The 22,805-nt window shown below is 46.3% G+C and overlaps 1 protein-coding gene across 3 annotated transcripts in view; it reads right to left on the bottom strand.

Annotated features, from left to right (window-relative positions):
- The window catches only part of SCN8A (sodium voltage-gated channel alpha subunit 8), a 120,156-nt gene that overhangs the window by 21,157 nt on the left and 76,194 nt on the right, over positions 1–22,805 (bottom strand). For all 3 annotated transcript variants that reach the window (XM_047866856.1, XM_047866855.1, XM_047866857.1), the window contains 7 exons: positions 17,303–17,541; positions 13,712–13,885; positions 11,189–11,545; positions 7,427–7,897; positions 6,780–6,897; positions 6,096–6,250; positions 3,657–3,830 (listed from right to left, as the gene is read on the bottom strand). In XM_047866856.1, the coding sequence (XP_047722812.1) occupies positions 3,657–3,830; positions 6,096–6,250; positions 6,780–6,897; positions 7,427–7,897; positions 11,189–11,545; positions 13,712–13,885; positions 17,303–17,541 (1,688 nt within the window). The remainder of the gene's footprint in view (positions 1–3,656; positions 3,831–6,095; positions 6,251–6,779; positions 6,898–7,426; positions 7,898–11,188; positions 11,546–13,711; positions 13,886–17,302; positions 17,542–22,805) is intronic.

The following is a 22,805-nucleotide window of genomic DNA, read 5'->3' as shown; positions in this document are numbered from 1 at the left end:
AGATTCTTAGGCCTTAACAGGTACATCTGAAGGTGAGCTATCCCATCCCGGCCAAGTGTCTTGAGTTCAAAATACCCCTGAGTCGACCTCATCCTGAGAAACTATGCCACGTAAAGAGTGCAAAACACTGAGGTTTGAGGGGCGTTGGGCCCCACACACGGCAGGAAGACCCCGGCTCTTCAAGGGGGTGGTTACTCTGATAACAAAGAGGCCTGAGGTGGGGAGAAGGATGGAGGTACAGATGCCAGTCTGGAGGCTGGCTCCAAACAGTGCTGAGATGATGTGCTGCTCAACTGATTAATCTAGCTAAGATCTCCCAAGGCAGGGTCAGCAAGGGTCCTATCTGGACTATTCCTTAGCTGCTGAGGGTGCTCTGACAATCCTTCGAGTCCCCATGTTCAACTCTCACTGGAGGTAATCAGATCATTGCTGAAAGTATACTTTGAGGAAAGAATCAAACCTGCAAAAAAGAAAGGAGTTGAGGGGAAGTAGAAATTCAGGGTGGCTGCAGGAATGGAAAAAAAGGGGACACTGGGTGACTTTTTCCAAATGATGTGGACATTTTCAAATGGAGAAGGTTTGTAATAGTCTGAATTCAGGACGAGTGGTCTCTGAAAGTTCCCATCCCTGGAACTGATATGCTGGCTAGCCTCCGGATATGATGTGGCAAATTTCCCTGGGGGAAAGATGACAAAATTCTTCTACCGGACAAGATCTCCAGTGCAGCCAAGGACCTGAGCAAAATAAAATACTATCTCTGTTTGGGAACTCACATGGCTTATAACCAAAGAGAATTAACCTTGAAAGTTGTCCGGATTATCCCTGTGATTCTAAAAAGTACTCTTAGCAGGTTTAAGGAGCGACACAGAGGAATGAGACTCCATTAGGGACACAGACATAGTGTTGAGTAACAGATTCGGACATCTAGTCATTGGGGGATGACATGGGAGGAAGAGAGTCTCTCATAGATGGTGCTAGAGTAGGACCTAAAATTTATGTCTGCTGGATGTTCTAGAATGCCACAGGCACTAGACAGCAAAAACCCTGATCGTTCCAGCTGTGCAGGTGTCCTCTGGGCCTCATTGTGCATTTCCAAGTCGAACTCAGGAGTGGCAAACAGGGCAGCCACAGTATGGACTGGGGCTGCTCCCACTCAGCACATGTGGCTTCGTGCGTGGTTATTTGTGTTTTCAGGCCCTTAGAGAGAAGCAGTCATATCTTCTGCTCTCTGTATCTTCCACAGCACCTGGCAGGAGGCTTTGGACGTTGTGTGTATTCAATAAACGTTTGGTACTAAATGCGCCGTCCTGCCCAAGAGAAGTCAGTAGATGGGAGGGTCCTGAGAGAGCCTTGTTCTCAGAATGCTGGATTCCCATAAGCCTGGAATGAGGTCAGAGTGGTCCTGCGAGCTGGTGTGAGTGCCTGAGAGGCGGGGGCCACGCCTGCCTGCCCCTCGTGACCCACTCTGGCTTCTGGGACAACTCTACACAGGGAATGGTATTTGGCTTACATTTGTACAGAGATGTTCTCAGGAACTGCTGTCAGGTCTCAGGGCAATGTAAGAATCCGGCAACTCCCTAAAGCTGGGTAGTTTATGGACTGCTGTCAATTGGCTACATGTCTGTCCATTTCTCTGCCACCCAGTATAAAAAGTGATAGAAGTGTGCTCTCTCACTCTCTCTAAAATCAATAAATATTAAAAAAAAAATTTTTTTTTAAGTGGAGGGGCGCCTGGGTGGCTCAGTTGGTTGAGCGTCCGACTTCGACTCACGTCATGATCTCGCGGTTCGTGAGTTCGAGACCCGCGTCCGGCTCTGTGCTGACAGCTCGGCGCCTGCAGCCTGCTTCCCATTCTGTGTCTCCCTCTCTCTCTGCCCCTTCCCTATTCACGCTCTGTCTCTCACTCTCTCTAAAATAAATAAACATTAAAAAAAAGAGTGCTTACTAAATAAATGGTGATGTGCAGGACCATCAATGCTTTTACCAGCTTATTTGGGTTCCAGAGGAAAGCGGGACACCTGATCAATAGCCTTGGCTTCTGGGGTTGTGCACCCCAGAGAGAAGAGAATCAGTAGCTCAGGTTGGGGCAGAGGCAAGAGGTAAAGGTCGTGGTGGGGAAGATCTGTTCTAAATCACAGCTTCCTGAGGGCTATTGGAAGTGTGGTAGTGGATTATCTATCTGAATTCTCGGAAGGCCCAGAAGATAAGGGGCTTTCTAGGACTCCCACAGGTGTTCCCACCTGACTCCAAGTGGTCCTGTTCTGTGGAAAGAGAGCTGGCCCAGTGTCACTTTAGTTCTCTGGGCCGTATCTCAAGCCGCTTCCTTAATTCTTAGAACCTAAGCTTTCCGTCTGTGGGGGGAAGAACCCTTCCATCGGAAGGGGTCTCATGTTGGCACCCTCCGGGGCAGTACCTGCTTGGCTGCCTTCAAGGGCAGAGGGTGACTTCCTCACCTCATTTGGGCATCTTCCCAAAGGTTTGATTTCTGAAAAGGGAATGCAAATGGGAGCAGAGTGACAGCTCCTGGAAGGAGTCCTTAGCCACGGAAGCTGCAGACACCGTGTGGGAACAGGAATGCGTTTATAGAGCAGGGATCTCTGGTGCCGAGTGCTGGGCTCCTGCTTTCTGAGAGAGAGACTTCCATGCTGCTCTATTGTGGATCCCAGAGCCACTCTACAGGTAGTTTACTAGACAGCTGAGAAAACCTATATTCTAAATGTGCCAAGCCAGCCTCCAAACACTCCACTTTCTTGGCACTTAGCCCTCAGCAGGAAGTGAATTCTCCATAGGCCCTGGTCCTGAAATTCCCATTCACCCTTTCTTTCAAATGCTGATTGGCTAGAAGAAAAGAGCTTCAGTGATTACACAGAATAAGAAGCATTCATCATGGTTAGAAGCGCCAACAAGGAACAAGGGCTGGGGAGGAGGGGGTGAGAAATAGTTACAGATGATGCAGCTCCCACCCTGAAAAACAACACAGGAGGTAATGGGCACCAAGCCTTGCAGATGATCAGAGGCCACCAAGCCTTGGAGAGACGGTCTTGGAACCTGGAGGAAAAAAGGATTCTTTTAAGTTTGAGCACCACTGTGGAAATGGCAACGTGTGGGAAGAGGGCGGGGTATTCTGGTGTGAACTCTGTCTCTTCTGGATGGACTGACTGGTTCAGAGGAGTCTGGTACAAGCCTTGAGTTGACGGGAGCGTCCATAGGAATGGTGAGTGGGAGAGCCTGCCGAGATCCTCCCCCCGACCCCGCCGACCTGTAACCCAGCAGCACCCACCTCATCCTCGCCCCTCTCCTGGCACCAGAAAGAGGACGTCCTGCTGGTGTGGGGCAGGAACCTTCCTGTTCCCAGCCTAACAGCAAGGGGCACGGACACCAGTGATTCCTCCCCCCATTCCTAATCTCTGACCCTCTGAAGCCAAACCACCGGAGCAAAGAGCTGGGTGGTTAGTCCCTGGAGCAAACGTAGGGGCTTCAGCGCTCCCTCTCCCCAAGTTAAGATCTGAGTGCCCTGAAAGGAACTGTACCCAAACCTACGTCTACCTCCTGTCCGACATCTACGTCCCCAGGCAACCGTGGCCATTGGAGGGAGGAGCATCCCTGTTTTTGTTTTCCTGCTGGGAGGGGTGGGAAGTAGAAAGCAGGACACGTACAGCCACGATGAGGAAGTCCAGCCAGCACCAGGCGTTGGTGAAGAACTTGACGAAGCCGTAGGCCGTCCACTTGAGCAACATCTCCAGGATGAAGATGTAGGTGAAGACTTTGTCGGCATACTCCAGGATGGTACGGATGGTCTTTCTCTGCTCAATGTAGATGTCCTCGAAGGCCTGAAAGAGAAGCAGCAGCTGCCTGATGTGTCTGAAGGCTGCACGTGACACCGGAAGTCCCCCCACTGCCCCGGCAGCTCCTCCGCCTGAGGCCAGCCTGTCGTCCTCGTCATCGCCTTCCTGTCTCTCTCGCCCCACTGCCCGGCCCCACGGGGCTTCTTAAAAGAAACCCCACACCCTCCCGCCGCCACCTTCCAGCCTCCCTGTCTCCCGCTAGTCCAAGCAGCCACTAGGCTACCTTCTCTCTTCAGATCTGCCCATTCCAGACACTTCACGTGGACGGAGTCATACGATATGTGGCCCTCGGTGACAGGCTTCTTACGCCACGCGCAGCGGCCTCCAAGGTCCTCCGCGCTGCAGCAGGCGTCACGACTGCAATTCTTGTCGTGGATGGAGAATACCCCGTGGTGTGGCTCTATCGTGCTTTGTCTACCCTCATTACTGATGGACGCCGTGTGTCTGCTTTCTGGCTATTGTGCGTTGTGCTGCTGTGAACGTGCATGCGTTAAGTTTTTATGTGGACCTGTCTTCGTTTCTCTAGGGTACAAGGCCCAGGTGTGGAACTTCTGGCTGACAGGGGACCGGAGGTGTCAGGTTTTGAGGGACGGCCAACCAGCTTTCCAGAGTGGCCGCGCCCGTTCTAGGTTTCCTCGGGCAGCGTATGTGGGTTCCGGCTTCTCTGTGCCCTTGCCGATGCTCTCTCTGTCTGTATGACAAAATCTTTTCTCCTTTCAGCCCTGGATGCCACTGATACAGGGGGAAGGTCACAGGGCTGGGAGACGCCCAGACGAAGAAAATCTTTCTCCCTGGAGGCCCTGAACGAGGGAATTCCCTGACATGAAGGTATGAGCATTCCCACGAGTGGGGTGGTGGGCTGCGGAGAGGGGGAAGAGGGAGTCCTGAAGCACGAGAGAAAGCTACAAGTGGCACAAAAGTCCCGTGTCGTGCAACGGGAGGTCCCGCTCCAGACAGTTCTGGAAGGAAGGACAGAGTCGGGCTGCCTGCAGATACATTTCTAACACGGAGGCACAAGGACATCAGATATTCCAGTTTCTTTACGGGGCAGTGGGGGCAGTGGTCAGGGGCCCAAAGTCCTTTTCAGGGTCTGGGTATAAATAGACCCTGTATGCTCTATGAAAACCTCAAAGGCTTCTGTGTCAACGTCCCCCTCACCTCCCTGTGCAGAGATCCATTCTGTCACCCAGTACACGAGAGATGTACAAGACTGAGCTTCCTGTCACTGGAGGCTCTAGGCCCTCCCTCTGAAGTCCCACTTTAACCCCATTCTTGTCTTTTCTCAGACATTTTAGCTGTGGCTTCACTTTGCTATGTTTTTTTTTTTTTTTTCCTTCCAGTTTATTTTGAGAGAGAGAAAGAGAGGTAGGGGGAGGGGCAGAGAGAGAGGGAGAGAGAATCTCAAGCAGGCTCTGCACTGGCAGCACAGGGCCCAACGCAGGGCTCGAACTCACGAACCGTGAGATCATGACCTGAGCCGAAGTTGGACGCTTAACTGACTGAGCCACCCAGGTGCCGTGTGCCTGCCTTCTTTCAAAGCACTTCAAAGTTCTATATTTTTCAGCTTTCCCTTAACTCAAAGAAGGAAAATGTGTAGCGTCTCTAAGTCCTTACTGTCCTCAAATCTACCCAACTGGGAAATGGCTCTCTCACACCTGACCCTGTCCAGGTCTCCACAGTTATAATCCAGCTAAAATGAAAGCAAAGGCCAAGATAATTAGTTCCAGCAGGGGAGGAGCCTGTGTGTGTCCCGGATTAATGATGAGCATTTACGGCAACGGGAATATAAATATCCTTTATACCAGAGACCTGGCTCCTTCAAGTATTTGCAAATGCCAGGGTTCTCCAGATCCAGCTGGGTGTGAGGGAAGATGGGCGACTGGAAAGTCAAGAACAAGATAGTTGGGGTGTAAGGTGAAAAGGGGAAGTTCATTTTAGGAAGCCGCTCAGAATGGGGCAAACGAAGCAGTGAAGGTACTTGGCAGTTTGTGCTCTCATCCTGATAGAGAGGGGATCTTAGATGTGAGAGGGATCGTGCGGAGTGTAAAGAAGATGAAGACGTGGACAAGTGAATTCTAATCCCAACGGCTCAAAACACCAGCCCAAAGCACTCTGGCAGACCCTTATCCTTGGGGCCATAGCCGTCGGTGCTCCCAGAGGAACCGGGCCTGGGCCCCCTCCGGTCTGGTCCGCTAGTCCCTACGAAGCCTTCCCTAGCCCGTCCCTCCCTGCCTTCTCCCCTGGACTCACCAGGGCACCACTGCTGAGCAGAATCATGAAGATGATGAAGGTCTCAAACCAGTTGTGCTCCACAATGAGAAAGCAGGTTTTCCGCAGGATCCACCAAGACTTGCCCAGCCCCTCTTCGATGTTGACCTGGCAGCATTTGAATCGTTGGACGCAACCTGGCACCAGCGGGAGAGGTGGGTCAGACCGTGGGAGCGAGCCCCGCCCAGACCTGCCCCCCTGCCCCAGGCCCTGGTCTCCCAGGCCCCTACCACACAGCTGGGAGTACTGGGGCTGAACCAGAATGTCTGATTCAGACATGGAGGGTGGCAGGGCTGGGGCTATGCCGCAAGGCTAGCAGGGCAGGGCCCTCTGGAGTTGGGAAGATGTCCTATAAAGAAGAAGTGAGAAGGAGGAGAAAAGGGGAATCAGGAGGCACGCACAGCCGTGACGGAACATACCTTTCTAATGGAAGTTTTGGGGCTGGTGCCGAGAGAAAATGGACAATTCAGTGCTTGAGAACAGAAACTTGAGAATAGGTAAGAATCAAGGGAAACAATCTCAACCTCCCTCAAGATGACGAAGCGGGGAACAAAGTTCTTGAAAATGGCCACAGAGTCCCCACCCTTACCCAACCACCGACCCTGGCAGAAATCTGGGACCAGCACGAAGTGCCACATGCCCACCGCTGCCCTTGCCCCCTTTCACCTTCTGTGAAGCAGGCGTCTGGATCCAAGTATTCCTCGGGCTGTTCCACTGGGACTTCTTCTACTTCAGGTTTGATATCGATGGTGCTTCCTTCAGAGGAGCTGGTATCATCCAGTTTCTAGATTTGCAAAGGAAAGAGAGCTGGAGAACGTTGCAGCGATGCTTCCACTCCACACTGACTGCTCCAGACTGAACCAGCTGGAATTCTTCCCAATTCTTACTACAGACTCTGCATCATCTCGCTCACGGGGGGCACACAATTACCAGATGGCCCTCAAAACTTGTCAGGATTGGGTAGAACATTAAAGCCGCTCACAAATTACAGTGATCTGCCCTCAACAAAACATGACTATTGGTTGGTCTCAGTGGTACAGCTCAGATTAATGGCAGGGACGTCCTCCAGGGTTTGCTCCAGCCACTGACCAAGATGATCCAGCAGCAATGGAGACAGATCTAGGAGCATCTCAGGGACCTAGGTCACTTAGGGAAGGACTAGAATGACACTGGGCAATAGGGTTGGTTCTCAAACCTACTTGGCCATTCCACAATCTCTCTCCCAAGCCCACATCCGAACCAGTCCTGGGAGCTGACAGAACCCTGCTGGTTCTCACACGGAGTCAAGGTTGGGTTTTAGGCTGGGACCTTACATCTTTGCTGCCTTCAGGATCCGACTCGCTGCTCACATCCTCTGTGTTGAGGTTCTCAAAATCAGACTCGCCCACAGCAATGGGCACCCGCACGGTCAAGTTGGGATTGTTGATGAAGGACATGTGGTCCTCGTCAATGATATACTTCTCCACGCTGCTGCCAATGCCACTGGTTGTGCCATTGCCATTCTTCTGGAAGTCACCATTCCGGTGGATGTCTGCACCGGTGTGGTTGGCGATGCAGTTGGCCTTCTTTTCATACAGCTCGTCCAGGGGCTTCACTTCATCGGCCTCACGCTGCTTAAAGTGGGCCTGCATGAAGGCGTGCACTTTGAGTTTGGCCCAAGCCACCCCCTTCTTGATCCGGATTACTGAGATCTGTAGGTTGTTCATTTCCCCATCGTCGTCTGTGGCTGCCAGATTGTCTGCGCTGAAGGAGCTCAGGAGCAAGGCCAGAAACAGGTTCAGCACCTGTACCAGTGGCATTAGGGAAAAGGAGAGTGAATGCAGACGGTATTAGGTAAAGTTACCTACTAGACTAGGATTACAGACTGGAAGCCCACAGACTCATGTGACAGGCACAAAGAGTTTCTGTTGTGCTCGGTTTGCCCCACTTACTGTTTTAAACGCTCATGTCAACTAAGTGGGCATTTAAAAAAGTTTTTTTTACTGAAGTGTAATTACCATAGTATTATATTAGTTGCAGGTGTACTATTCAACAATTCTACACGTTACTCAGTGCTCATCACAATAAGCGTACCCTCAATCCTCTTTATTTCACCCATTCCCCCCACCTCCCCGCCGGCAACAGTTGTCTCTGTTTAAGAGCGTGTTGTGTTTTCTCGTCTGTTCATTTGTTTTGTCTCTTAAATTCCACCTATGAGTGAAATTAAATGGTATTTATCTTTCTCTGACTTGTTTCGTTTAGCATAATCCTCTCTGGCTCCATCCATGTTGTTGCAAATGGCAAGATTTCATTCTCTTTTTACGGCTGAGTAATATTCCATTGTATACAAATACGACATCTTTATCCATTCATCTATGGATGGATACTTGGGTTATTTCTGTATCTTGACTATTGTAAATAATGCTGCAATAAACATAGGGGTGAAGGTATCTTTTCTAATTAGTGTTTTGTTTTCTTTGGGTAAATACCCAACAGTAGAATTACTGGATCATATGGTAGATCTATTTTTTACTTTTTTGAGGATCCTCCCTACTCTTTTCCACCAAGTGGGCAGTTTGTTTCGTTTTGATTGTAATACAAGTTTAGCACCTCTTCTCTTGGTTCTTTTATAGTTTTACATACACACCTATGTACCCCCAAATATAAGACTTTTGTTATAATCAGAAAAAGCAAAAGCTGTATCCATTTTGGAAGAAAATTCCCCCAAACAGAAGAAAAAAAATGGACGTGGCTTATTGGGAGGATCAAGGAGGGCACAGATGCTATGTATTCACCTGCAGAACCCACATTAGAAAAACAGCTAGGTTTGGAGAGCCTAGCTTAGTTTCCTAACATTTATCAAAATAAAATACTTTAATAAGACAGTGATGGTGACTTTTGCATTCTGTTGGATATCTAAGTGTCCAGCCCTCAGATGCAAGCTTTTATTTATGTTTGAATATCCTATTTTACCACACTGGATATTAAGATTAATTAATTTATTTTTATTAAGACTTACTTTAAATATTGGGAGAGGTGTTCACTTCTTGATTTAGAGTTGGCCCTTACTTTGTCATACTTCTGAAGAAGAGTAAGGCATACATTTTAGGTGGAGATGACAATACGTGTAGAGTGGGAGGGATGGAAACAATAAATGAATTATATGTATGCAAATTATTTGGGCCATTTGTAGAATTACAAAGGAATATCGTTGGTAAAATGGGGGTGATTTGGAGGGGGCTTTGAAGGCCAGCCTGAGGGATCTGAATTTTATTTAACTGGATCCCCTACTGGTCTTTGAGTAAAGGAATAAAAATGACAGAAATCTGAGCAAACCATTCCTACCAGCAACATACGGGAGTGGGGGTGGGGACGGACCAGGCGTTAGAGTGTCACTTGTATGAGTTAATAAGGGTCTGGATTAGGCTATCGTAATCTCAAACCTTAGCACGCATGAAAATCTCCTGGGGTGGGATGCATGAAAAAATACATATTTCCTTGGCCTCGCCTGAAAGATTCTGATTCAGGAGATCTGGTGTAGGGCCTGGGACTCAAGTCTTTTTTAATGAGTGAAACCTGGGTGGCTGTGATCTTCAGACTTTTAGAAATATTGAACGGGCTACAGGAATGGAATGGAAAGGATGGGTCAGATCTTGGAAATACCAGGAAGAGAGATGTATGAAAGGCATCAGATAATTACTGGGAAGGGAGAGAAGAGAGTCAGAAGAGACTTACAGTTATAGATTCCTAGAGACTAGGTGGGCAGAAGGCCTGAGCAAAGGGGAACCTGGAAAGGTGTCATCAGAAGCAGAAATAATACTGGATTTGGTCATGTGCTCAGGTATCTGTAGAGAGTCACGGGGAGATGGTGTTGAGACAACTGAGAATAGGAGGAGGGAGAAAGGGCAGCGAGGTCAGCACTGACAAATGTGGATTCCACTATGTATCAGGAGGCAACAGCTGAGTTCACTGAAGGAGTGGGAAGGCCAGAGGGAGCAGGACTGAGGGAAAGGTGGTCGGGAGTGAGGAAAGGGTGGGATTACAGACACACCATGGTGTCCGCTGTCACATGTCATAGGAGGGAATAGGGTGGCACAGCTGGTTCAGAGGCTGCTGAGCGGGAAGCCTCTACTGGCACGCTTCTCTGTGGCACAAGAAGGGAGAGCTGCTCTGGATGAGCCGACGGGGGATCATGCGGGTCTGCCTTCTTTCGGTCCCTCTCGCTCTATACTCGCGAGTGGGATTGGGCCTGATCTGCAAGATCAGTACTTCTTAAACTTTAGTGAGCAGGTGAATCACCTGGGGAAATCACTTGTTAGAAATGCAGATTCTGATTCAGTAGTTCTGGGGTGGGGCCTAAGCGTCTGCATTTCTAACATACTCTAAAGTGACCTCACTGCGGCTAGTCCTCAGATCATTCTTGGAGAAAGATGGTGTCAAAATCTCTGTTGGTGAATATTCTATATACAGAGGCAAAAGACAGCAGACAGATCAGAATAAGGCAAAAACGTGACTTGCCATTTATACAAGTGAGATAAAACCCTCAGTTGTTTTAGATCAGTGGTTCACAGGGGAGGGTAATTTTGCCTCCAAGGGGACAGCTGGCAATGTCTGGAGACATTTTTGGTTGTCACCGCTTAGGCGGTGGGGCGTTACGGGCCAGTGGAAGGTAGAGGTCAGGGACGCTGCTAAACATCGACAATCTATGGGACAATCCCACAACAAAGAATGATCTAACCCAAAGTGTCAACAGTGTCAAGCTGAGAAATTCTAATTTAAGTGAGGGAAACTTTTGGAGTAGAAAGAGCAAAGACTTTGTAGTCTAGGATCTAATACAAGCCCTGACATTTACCAGTTGTGTGACTTTGGAAAAGTCACTTAACTTTGCTGAGTTTGGTTTCCACAACTATGAAAAAGGGTTGACAGGTTGTGGGGCTTATGACTCAGGAGCAGTCTCCTTTCCTTCATTTGCACCTTAGGGTTCTTGGGCCAAGAAAGAATAAAAACTAGCACAGATATGGAATGTAGTAGGACCAAGCCCACTGGCGTAAGATGCTCGGGGCAAAAAACGAAAAATTCTACAAGTTAGTACTAACCACCAAGTTGCCAATAACCATGACCATCATGAAGACAATCAGGCACATGGCCTGGCCTGCCACTTCCATGCAGTCCCACATGGTCTCGATCCACTCCCCGCACAACACTCGAAAGACAATGAGGAAGGAATGGAAAAAGTCATTCATGTGCCAGCGAGGGAGCTGACAGTCCTGGTTGATCTTGCAGACACACTCTTTGTAGCTCTTTCCAAACAGTTGCATCCCCACCACGGCGAAGATGAAGACAATGATGGCCAGCACCAGGGTCAGGTTGCCCAGGGCACCCACTGAATTTCCAATGATCTTGATCAGCATGTTCAGGGTGGGCCAGGATTTGGCCAGTTTGAACACTCGGAGCTAAGGGGGAAAGAACCCAAACAAAAATCAGATGATACTGAATCCATTTTCTTACCACATGGCTAAAATAAGAACATATAACGTCAGTAAGATCAGCTTCAATTTATTGAGCACCCTTGGGAAGTTCCCAGGACTTTCTGTTTTAGACTACAGTGGGAGAACATGAGGCATAGATGGGGAAAACGGAAGAACTTCAGAGTAAGTGAAAGATTTAGAGCTAGGAACCAAGAATACTGCCTCTAGCCCCCTGTATTGGTCCCTGGGTCAGTCCACTTTTTAAAAACCCATACATGAACATATCCTTTTCCTACTGATTTTGCCTTGACTTCTCAAGGAACATATCAAGGAAAATGTGATTTTTAGTGAAGCAAAAGATCAAAATAGTAGGCACAGTGGAAATAAGTCATCTGTCTCTTTTTAAAAAACACGTATTTAAAAATTCTAAAATCTCTCTTTTTGTCTGCCAAAAAATAACAAATAACCAATGGCTGATATGAAACTTTGTGATATACTTGGAATAATTTGGAGGAAAAGCACAACACCCGAGTAGGGGCAGTTCCACATATATCAAACATCTTATGAGAACGGACTCTCATGATATTAATTCAGAGGACAGAACTTCTGTTATCTGTAATCATGAAGTTTCTGTGTTTTATAAGGAATGATTTACAAGTCTTAGCTAATAGTCTGAGAAGTATAATGAAGAAAGGCCATGAATGAAATGATAATAATGAGATCATTTCCAGACATCATGAGTTAATGACTAACACATGAGATAAGGGGAATTCTGGTAGAAGGCAACTGTGCTGATTGGAACATTTTTTTTCCTTTCAAAGCTTGAGTCTTATCTGAGAGCTCAAGAGCTACCAGGTGTTTCTCTGTGTGACTATCTGGGTCATTCACATTTTTTCCCTTTCTGACTGGCTTTTTAATTATTAGGAATATTAGTGCTAAGGTGGCTTCTAACTCTTATTCCTTCATCTCATATTCCAGATTATAAGAACTATTTTCAAAAAGTCTACTGTGGGCTGGATCCTAACCACAGACTAGTAAGCAGAGGTTCCAGAAACCGGGCAGATGCTATGTGTGACCTGGACTGAGTGAGACCTCTGTTTTATAAATAGTTCCATTTTAGGGGCGCCTGGGTGGCGCAGTCGGTTAAGCGTCCGACTTCAGCCAGGTCATGATCTCGCGGTCCGTGAGTTCGAGCCCCGCGTCGGGCTCTGGGCTGAGGGCTCAGAGCCTGGAGCCTGTTTCCGATTCTGTGTCTCCCTCTCTCTCTGCCCCTCCCCCGTTCATGCTCTGTCTCTCTCTGTCCCTCAAAAAATAAATAAACGTTGAAAAAAAAATTAAAAAAAAAAAGTTCCATTTTATTCCAATCTTCCTTCTTAAATATGCTGAGTATCCTGATGAAAAAACCTGAAATCCTTTCAGTTACAGGTGCTTAGGTAATTTTTTCCAATGGGAAGAGAAAAACCTAAGCCCCCCAGTTCTGATGCTTTATTTGAGTGGGATACCCTCAAAGTAACTCAGCTTCTTAAGGGACTTAATCAGGACATCACTTATGCCTATGCTTATGGGAAGCTCTTTCGAGGACATCATTAACTATTCTGTCAGAGTCATTTTAGTAATTTTAACATTAACTTCTTCAAATATATTACAGAATCTTTCTCAGCTAGTGTTAAGGAAAAAACCTGAATGTTCAACCATTAATTTCAACATAGTTTTAAAAATTATTATTTCATTCTCATTTTCTGGAAGGGGTCACCATGAGAGAAGAAATGAGACACATCTCTGAACAAGGAGAAATCCTCGCCATTTCGGGGAGAGTTCAGACGAAGAAACAGATTTATTACCAAATCCAACTTAGACCTCAGAATAGTCCTTGAGAGTCTTTCTTTTTCATCTGTCAGATTAACCATTATTTTCTGAGGAACTTCCTAAAATGGATTTCTGTTTGTTAATTGAAATTAAAAACTAACTTCTATATTAGGCGTTTAGCAGAAAAATTTTCAAGATTTTAGTATCTAAGCCAATAAATCGCCAACTGGAATTGTGAGCGGAATATAGCTAAGGATTCTTTTAATCATCAGACTAACTTGTGCAAATTTTTTTAGTAGGTACAAGACAGGAAATGTAAAAAGAAGTTGGAGAAACATGGAATACCAATCGGAAAGATCGCAGCACCGAGAGCCCCTCCACGTCTGCTAGACTCAGTTCCATTAAACTGAGGGACACAATAAATCCGTCAAAAATGTTCCAACCTTCTTGGAAATAATAGTAGGGATCCATGGCTATGAGCTTCAGGAACATTTCCGCTGTGAAAATTCCAGTGAAAACCTAAAGAGGGGGAAGGCAGGGGGTAAGAAAAAGAAATCATAGAAAGAGAATGCCTTTATCATTATCTTTGAATACATGTCCAAGAAGCCTCAAGACCCAGCCTTGCTAAATTGTGCATCTGAGGACACCAATCCTTCAATGTCCCAGGGCTATACCACACGATAAAGGATAGTCTTGTCTCCCTCGTGAATCAAGCACTCAGTCCCAATGTTTACATTGTCATTGCCAGAACCACCCAAATTACACTGTATAAGAATGCATTTAAAAAACGATTTTAAGCAGGGGTGCCTGGGTGGCTCAGTCAGTTAAGGGTCCAACTTCAGCACAGGTCACGATCTCACAGTTTGTGAGTTCGAGCCCCGCATCGGGCTCTGTGCTGACAGCTTGGAGCCTGGAGCCTGTTTCAGATTCTGTGTCTCCCTCTCTTTCTGTCCCTCTCCCGCTCGCACTCTGTCTCTCTCTCTCTCTCAAAAATAAATAAACATTAAAAAAACAAAACGATTTTAAGTAATAGGAATACCACATAGGGGACTCCTTCTAAAGGGTCAGCAGTCATTTTGAATGTTTGTGCTTGGGACATTTGCCTTAAAAAAAAATCATTAATTGAGTTATAATTATATTAAAAAATACAGTATCCCTGATTTGATATTATGTGTCTTATCAAACTTAGACACATGCTGCAGGGTTTCTTATTTTAAATTGTAAAAGCAACAGAACATTGTCACAAGTGTGCAAAATACAGGAAAAAACCAGAGTCTCCATCTTGCACACAACTATCAGTTTTATGTATTCCCTTTCTGTTTGTTTTTTTTTTCCCCAATGTGTGTATATTTTGACAGAATTGCAAAATCGTAGAGTACATAATACCTTGGGTCTTGTTTTTCACTTACCACAACTCAGTCCATGTTGCTACGAAGTTGCATAAAATTCTATTGGGTGAATGTATCCTCAAGGAATATATCCTTGCTGGACAGTTTCGTGCTTCCTTTTGATTTTTTAAATGTGATAATCAATGACGTAATAACTGGATTGAGAGCTTACTGGGTACGAGAACGACTTGTTCCCTGAGTTACCTGACTCCCACTTTTCTACCCTTCAGAGCACCCTGTGTTTCCCAGTGCCTTCGGCCTCCCACAGGACTTAATAACATCACACGTGGTAAGAAAGTAAAATCCCATCAATGCCAGTCTCGACAAGAGCTGTACCCTCATTCTAAGCTAACCATGTAACACCCCACTCTTACTGAATATTATGATTTTAGAGGAGGAGTTTAACGTAATGGGTTTTAAACTCGTAATAAATTAGTCCTTGCAACTACCTGGTTACCAATTTTACAAACGAAGGAGTTTAAGGAAAGCTCTGAAGATGTAGTCTGAAGACAGAATTGAAAATAGTGAAAAATACTTAGATTACAGATGCTGTTGGGAAAGAGACTCAATGAATGTATAGCAATAACAAAACAGAATGGCGTGACAGAAATCAAAATGGATGCATGGCCCGCAAGGCTTTACGTCCCTGTACTTTTCCATGGTTCCCGCTTTTCTAAATTGAAGATGCGGTATTCTAAAACTGAAAGAGAATCTTCCCTGAAGAGATCCAGCGAAGCAAAAATCAAAGTTCACAGTGCGCGCTAAGTATCTACAGAGGGAACATCACTCTAAGTGAGGGCAGCTAATCGATCCCTGACATACATTTTACCCTCGGCATAAACCCATGGAAGGTTTCTCTACATAGAAATGGTAGCCTGCTTCACATGCTAAATAGAGACTGAATTCACCACTGGTTCTGGTGAACACACGGGAAATGCTCAACAGTAAGCACTGGCTAACTGACCATGGAATATTTATACTGTGGGAACTCTGGTTCCTAAGAGAAAATCAACAATGACACATTGCTGTCTTTCAATGGGATGAATGGCATCCAGAGGCCTGGGGGAAATGCCCATGACAGAGGTCGGCAAGCATGCTATTTCAACCTAGTGTACTGCCAATATTTGGGGTTTGGGTAAAAATAAATTGTAACTATTTGAGGTATGAAGAATTGCTTTTTTTTATTTTTTAAATTTTATTTGCTTTTATTATTTATTTTGAGAGAGAGAGAGAGAGAGAGGAGAGAGAGAGAGGGAGAGGGAGGGAGCACGAGCGGGGAAGGGACAGAGAGAGGGAGAGGGAGAGAGAGAGAATCCTAAGCAGGCACTACGCCCAGTGCAGAGCCTGATGCAAGGATCCCTAACTCAGACATGCAGAGTGGAAAGACCACAGAATTATCTTGGATGTGTACCAGGGAACATGATGGGCTGCAAGGACTAACCAGATAAAGGGTCTCCTTTGTCACATGTGTATTCATCATCAGAACTCAAAATGATTTTATAACACTTTAATAGCTTATTTGGACTTAATGTAAAAACTGTGTGTGTGTGTGTGTGTGTGTGTGTGTGTGTGTGTGTGAGAGAGAGAGAGAGAGAGAGAGAGAGAGAGAGAGAGACAGAGAGACAGAGACAGAGAGACAGAGAGAGACACAGACAGACAGACATCAGGCAGGGATCATACTCAAGTTAAATGGCAACAATTAGATTTGACTTGCTTGTGGTGAAACTCCTAAGGAATAATGAAGCCCAGGAGATCTAGAGGATCCTTTCCAACTAATTCTTTCCCATCTATCAAAATTCAATCAACTCCTGATTTTTGGACTAAAGAAATAAAACAGACAATCCCCAAATCACAACTATTTGACTTTAGAATACACTGTGTCACCTATTAAAAAACAAAAAACAAACAACTCATTCTTATCTTCTAAATAATGTAATAAGTTAAGTATATGACTTAAGCTAACATGAAAGTAAATCTGGCACAGATCAACTAACGGTAGAAACTGGACTAGAGCCCAGAAGTTGGGCAGGAGGGGAAAACCAGCCTGGAATTAAAAGTTTCCCCGAGATGGGCCCCATATGGATAATTAAAGTATGACAGTGCAGGCAAATTTATAGTTGCGTTTAATGCACCAAAACAGCTCCCCTATACTTTGTGGCGCCTGCTACTGAAGGTGAAAGGGGAAATGGTGTGCTGGAACACGCAGGCAGCAATGTGAGAAAGGGAATGAGAAAAAAACTCCCCAAGTCCTTGGCTCAGGTTGCCAAAACCAACCCACTGCACCATGCCTCCCATTCTGTCACCATGCCTGGGTTTCTGCCAACAGCTCCTAAATGACGTCTTGAAAGTTCTGCAGAAAGAGGAAACAGCCACGGGATCACAACAGTGAGCAGAAGTGGCTGGGGCTGCGCCATATGTGGAAGCATTTGTCTTCCAATTAACTATTACTTTCTTTTCAACTAAGCTCCAGCTTCCAGTATCAGAAAAAGATGTCCTACAGGCAAAACATGTTCAGATCATAAAATCAGGAGAGAATGTTCCATCTTACCAGGTTTCCTACAGCCAAGACGTGTTCAAATTGTGGTGTCATAGGATGATGCTCCATTGCCATAAACAGGGTATTCAGGACAATGCAGATGGTGATGGCCAAGTCCACAAAAGGGTCCATAACGATCAAGTTCACAATCTCTTTCAGTTTTATCCAGTAGGGGTGGCACTCCCAGATGAGGAAAGTATTGGCGAATTTATACCAGCACGGTGGGCACTTTCTCTGAGACTCTTCCAGTTCTGTAGTGAGTAAAGAACAAAGGCGGCCCTCGATCACGTTGAGCAAACAAAGAGGGTTTCAAAGAGCCACTACTCCTCCTCACTGAGTCATTAAGGTAATCGCTGCTATGAACCACGAGAAGAAAGATGGTTTGAGTGCTGACTGTCCTAACTGTGCGGTCCTCCCGCTTCCATTTCATTTCTCTTGAAGGCAAAGAGGAGGCATGGGAAATACCGGGTCATTTCGGTGTTAACAACATCTAGCTGTAAATTAGAGTGTGATCCATCCATTTGGGGAGCACAGCATTCTGGTTAGGGGCTTGGCCTTTGGAGTCTGACTCCCTGGTCCAACTGGCTTCAACACTCACAACGTGTGATGTCAGGCAAGTTACAGATTCCTCTGTTCTTCTGTTGCCTCATCTGAAATGACACTTACTATACAGGCTATAGGACGACACGAGTCCTGTAATCCTCATCCACTGACTGCGTGAGTTGATGGACGTAAAGCAGGCAGCACAGTGCCTGGCACAAGGCAAGTCCTCAATAAATGGCAGGTGTTACACTATACGTTGTATCACTAAATTATTATCAGAGAAGCAATCAAAAGCATAGACTCTGAAACCAGACATACCTGGGTGCAAATACCAGCTCAGACACTGCTAACTGTGGGAACCTGAGTACATTACTTCAATCTGCTGAATTAAATGAGCTAAGATATATATAAAGTGCCTTGGAACACCCTGGCATACAGTGAGAAGGATTTGCTATTATTATTATCTTTGCAGCAGAAAAGCAGCAGCACTGGCCGCCGGGCTACTATGTGCAGTGTGTCTCTTACGTTCCCGCAGAAGCGCAAGTCAATGAGTTCACAATTCACGACCGAGTTGGGCATGGGATTCCCACTCCTTTCCCCGCTTCCCTCCCTTCCTCTCTCTCATCCCCCCTCTCTTCTTTTCTCCTTCTCGCTGGCCCTTTTGTCCTTTCTCACCCTCATCATTCCCTTCTCTGTTTTCGTCCTTCCTTCCTCCATCTCTTTCCTCTTTCCTTTTTCTTGTCTTCTTTCTCTTTTAGAAACAGAACTGGTTGGTCTCAAACAAGATCTTATGTGGCCCCCAATATATGACACAGATAAACCAGGAACTCCTCTAGTTGAAGCTCAGCCCGATGGACTTCTTCCTTCCCTGAGACACTTCCCCAGGATCCTGGGACTCGGATAGACACGGACGGAATATCACCGGACCAAGATGACCTCTAGGGTCATCACAAAATGAAGATGAAAAAGGACCATTAGACATAAAGGCAGAGAGCCATTCAGCTGGCAGCCACAACATTCTAGGCAGGAGGCCCTGGGTAACAAAGCCCTCCTCAAGTTAAGTAGGAATTAGAACAGCTTGGATTACAATAGCCCAAGGACCTTGATCTAGGAGGATGTTCTTTAAGAGATGTAGTTTTGAAAACCCATCAGCATGATAATGCTTAGAGGCCAGGTCTCGGTTCCAGGGGTTGGATATAACTGCATCCACCCCACAACCCAACGCAATTCTGCTGACCAAATCAAATCACTCAGGGAATGAATAAAAGTTTCCCAACATTTCACCAAGAACAAGATGGCTGCCTGAAATTAGTCTACTTTCCCTTTTGCCAACCAGCTGGATGGTACCCATGGTGATGGCTTTATTTCAGATGGGGTGCTTGGGTTGGGTTTTTGATTGGCTCCCTGGTTGCTAAGAAAATGGTTGCCTTGGTTTTTCAGATTTAAGGGCCACAGTAAGCGCCACGTGGGAGTCTGCGTGGGAAAGGAAGTCTGTGAAGAAAATTTGCTTTGGCTTCTTCCTCATAGAACTCCCTCCCTTCCCAAGGTAAATTTAGTTTTCTAACCAAAAAAAGAAAATGAAAAGGTTCTCTTATTTCCATAAATTCTTATAGGACATATTTGGAAATTTGGTTCCGTTCCTTTTTTTAATCTCCTCCCTTCTCCAAATGTCTGCTGTTCACTGGCACGTGGAGGTTGAGGCAGCGACTGTTCACGTTTCTGACAGGAGATACAATTGTACTGTTGTAGAGTGCACTAGGCTCCCAGTCTTTGCCAGATACTGAAGAGGGGTTTCCCCACCCTACGGGGCACGAAGGAGATTCCTACAGGGATACTAGGGATCATATCCACATTGTCTCAGGTAAGATCTCAGGATGATCTTTTCCGTTCCACAAACAGTAAGACAACGTGGAACTTTACGAGCTAGAAAAGATCAATTAGGTGAACGTAAAGGTTTAGAGAGTGACGCGCAACCTTGTAAACTGTTACTGGCCCCACGTGCCCGACACGGCTAAGAGTTTGGTCTGGGGGAAGACGAGATAGCCAAAGGTTTGTGGGGTTCCCCGTACTTTGCTGCTGTACATTTTCAGAGGGGTTACCGTAGTCTCAACCTCAGGCGCACTGGGAGGTGTTTTCAGAGAGGGCCTTGCAATTCCACCAAGATGGTGGGGTTAGCAGACTGTGAGGTTTCTGAAGGCAGGGCTTCTCTCAGTCCAATTCAACAATGTTTCAGCACCTACAGTGTACAAGGCACTGGGAATTCGCTGGTGAACAAGAGCCCCCGTCCTCACAGAGCTTACAGCCACACCAGGTAAGGCAGATAGCAAATAAGCAATCGTATGGATGCTGCCTGTCAGTTGAACAAAAGAGTGAATCAACGAATCATGGCAGCAACAGCTATGGCCAGTTGCCTCTATAAGGAGTTTCTGAACCTGTTTTACCTGAGAACCAAGAATGCCAACTATCATCACGTCTTCATTCTTACTTCGCCAACGGTCTCCCCGCCTCCCACAGCCTCGCTGCTTTGAGAAGTGAGACTGTACTGCTCTCTGCCCACACCCTACCCCCAGTCCTCTGAAATGTCCCCAAGCTGATGGCTCTGCTGACTGTGAATTCTGCTGACTTTACTGGATCCGCGTGAGCATGTCTGCCAACGGGCTAGGTGTGACACACAGCAGGCAGGATTTTCTCATTATTTACACGATTCTGGAATGCTCCACTGTGGTTTCTAAGCCATCGGTAGGTAGAAGCCTGCTTCTTTGGTTTGGTAATCCAAAAATTAAAATAATGTCAGAGTTTCCGAACTGAAGGCGTGAGAAGCAGGAGCAATTATTCATTCAACGCTGGCTTTTAATGCTGTAGCAATCATTAAACACAGAAGGGGCCAGCGGTGAAATAGGAATGGAGTTTCTTAATGCCCTTCAACTCCCTCTCAAATTCTTCAGTTCCAGCCATTCATTGTTCTTTGCTTATAGCAGTTCTGTCTCCTCGGCTTTAACAAAGCGAGTTGAATACTAGGGGAGGGGACAGTGGAATGTCTGAGCAGTGAAAGGCTATGTGAGCATTAGGACTTAGAAAAGGGAGAAAAGGCTGGGACGGCTTCCTACTCAGGAACACAACTATGACTGTCTCTCTCCCCTGAGCTACCCCTGCGTCTATTTTTTATCATGTGTGTGCTGGTGGGTGGAGGGTGGAGAATGAGTATAGCAGAACAGGAAGGGAAGGAAGAGCACAGGGAGAAGAGGAAGAAAAAGGAGAAGAAAAAGGCAGAGCTACCACTCCAGTGTTTCTATCCAACTCAGTAGAGGAATGGAAGCACCAAGGCCTCTGACAGGAAGCCCGCAGCACCGACCAAGCACAGCAAGGTTCAGCCTCACAAACATTTCTTGAGCATTGACCTTGACTAGACCCTGCGCTAGGCCACTGTAGTAATCAACTACAAAATTGTTGCTCTACACCAACAGTTCTGCTGTTCTGACGTCTTTGCCAGTAATAAAATATGCCTGTTGGAGGGGGTTCATTTGTCTTTCTCAACTTCCACAGATTCCCAGAGAAATCCCATTCTTGTCTCCAAGTGAAGAATAAAATTAGCCAAGGTTCTTAAGCTAGTGTTTCTTAGATTGGAATTTTTTTTTTTAATTTATTTACTTATTTTGAGGGGGGGGGGAGGGAGGGAGGGAGGGAGAGAGATTCCCAAGCAGGCTCCATGCTGCCAGTGCAGAGCCTGACGTGGGGCTTGATCTCGTGAAGTGTGAAATCATGACTTGAGCTGAAATCAAGAATCAGACGCTTAACAGACTGAGCCACCCAGGAGGAGCCCCTTAGCTTGCAATTCTTATGCTCTGCAGTTATTTACCTATAATCTCAAAGTATAAACCACAAAGTTTAAAGATGCTCTCTCAGACAACGACCTCAATGAGAATTAAAGAAAACAGACATATATGAAGTGTGGAGGCAGCTGGTAATAGTTAATTCAATACTCTTTTTGGCTTGATACAGTCTCAAGATTAGTCCAGGTATAGTCTAACTCCTTGCTCACATGTGAGAAGGGAAACACTCGAAGGGTTTTTCTTTCTGGGGGTTCTCCCTTTACCACAGACGCCCCTGCTGAACTCTTTTTCTCTGAGTAGAAGTGGTATTGGGCTTAAATGACTCAAAAAATAACTTGTTCCAAGGACACTAGGACAATTCTGACTCTCCTTACAAAAGGAGGGGCTCTGGGTATTGTGGGGTTAGCCTGGGGGTTTGAACTCTGAAGAACAGCAGTCTGAGGCTTCAAGAATATTCTGGATCTACAGTGGGACAGCTCAGCTAAAGCAACATGAATCAAGAGAAGAGGATTCATGCAGAATCAGTCAGAATCTTGTGAGAGAAAACCCAGTTAGGGAGTTTACGTCTGACAAAACAAAGGGGAGCCTAGAATACAGACCACAACCGGACAGATGGGACACCCGCTGGGGGGCTGTGGTGTAATGGAAAATCCTGACATTCCTCAGCGGGCCAGGCTGTGTCACGGAGGAGCCACCTAATACGAAGTTCAGGCACTGACAGCAACACTCCTGCAGATAGGCTATGATTCAACAGCGGCTGCTCTTTTCCTGTGGCACAGAGCGCCGGAATAAGAGGGGTTTCAGCTTACCTATTCACACATCAAATATATTTATGGGTATGTGGGGGTGTTTGATGAGAGGCAGAATTAGGTGCAATCAAAATGCACAGTACATTAGTCCTTCAGGGAAAAGGAAAAGGGTTGTAGGGTGCTAAAAAGGAAAAGAGGAAGGTATGTTTTGGGGTAGAGGGCAGGAGGGGGGTTCCATTATTTCGTATCTTCACACTTCAGTCTATATCCTTCGTGCCTCATATCACCCTGCTGGCCCCTCGTGACAATTACAGTCTTCTTGAGATCTGCTAGCTCACTCTTAAATGTCATTGCTTCATACTTCTTATCTATCTGTATACAATGCTGGCAGCA

This window comes from Prionailurus viverrinus, chromosome B4 (genome assembly GCF_022837055.1).
Source record: "Prionailurus viverrinus isolate Anna chromosome B4, UM_Priviv_1.0, whole genome shotgun sequence".
NCBI classification, from domain to species: domain Eukaryota; kingdom Metazoa; phylum Chordata; class Mammalia; order Carnivora; family Felidae; genus Prionailurus; species Prionailurus viverrinus.
This window is presented reverse-complemented; position numbering and strand designations above follow the sequence as displayed.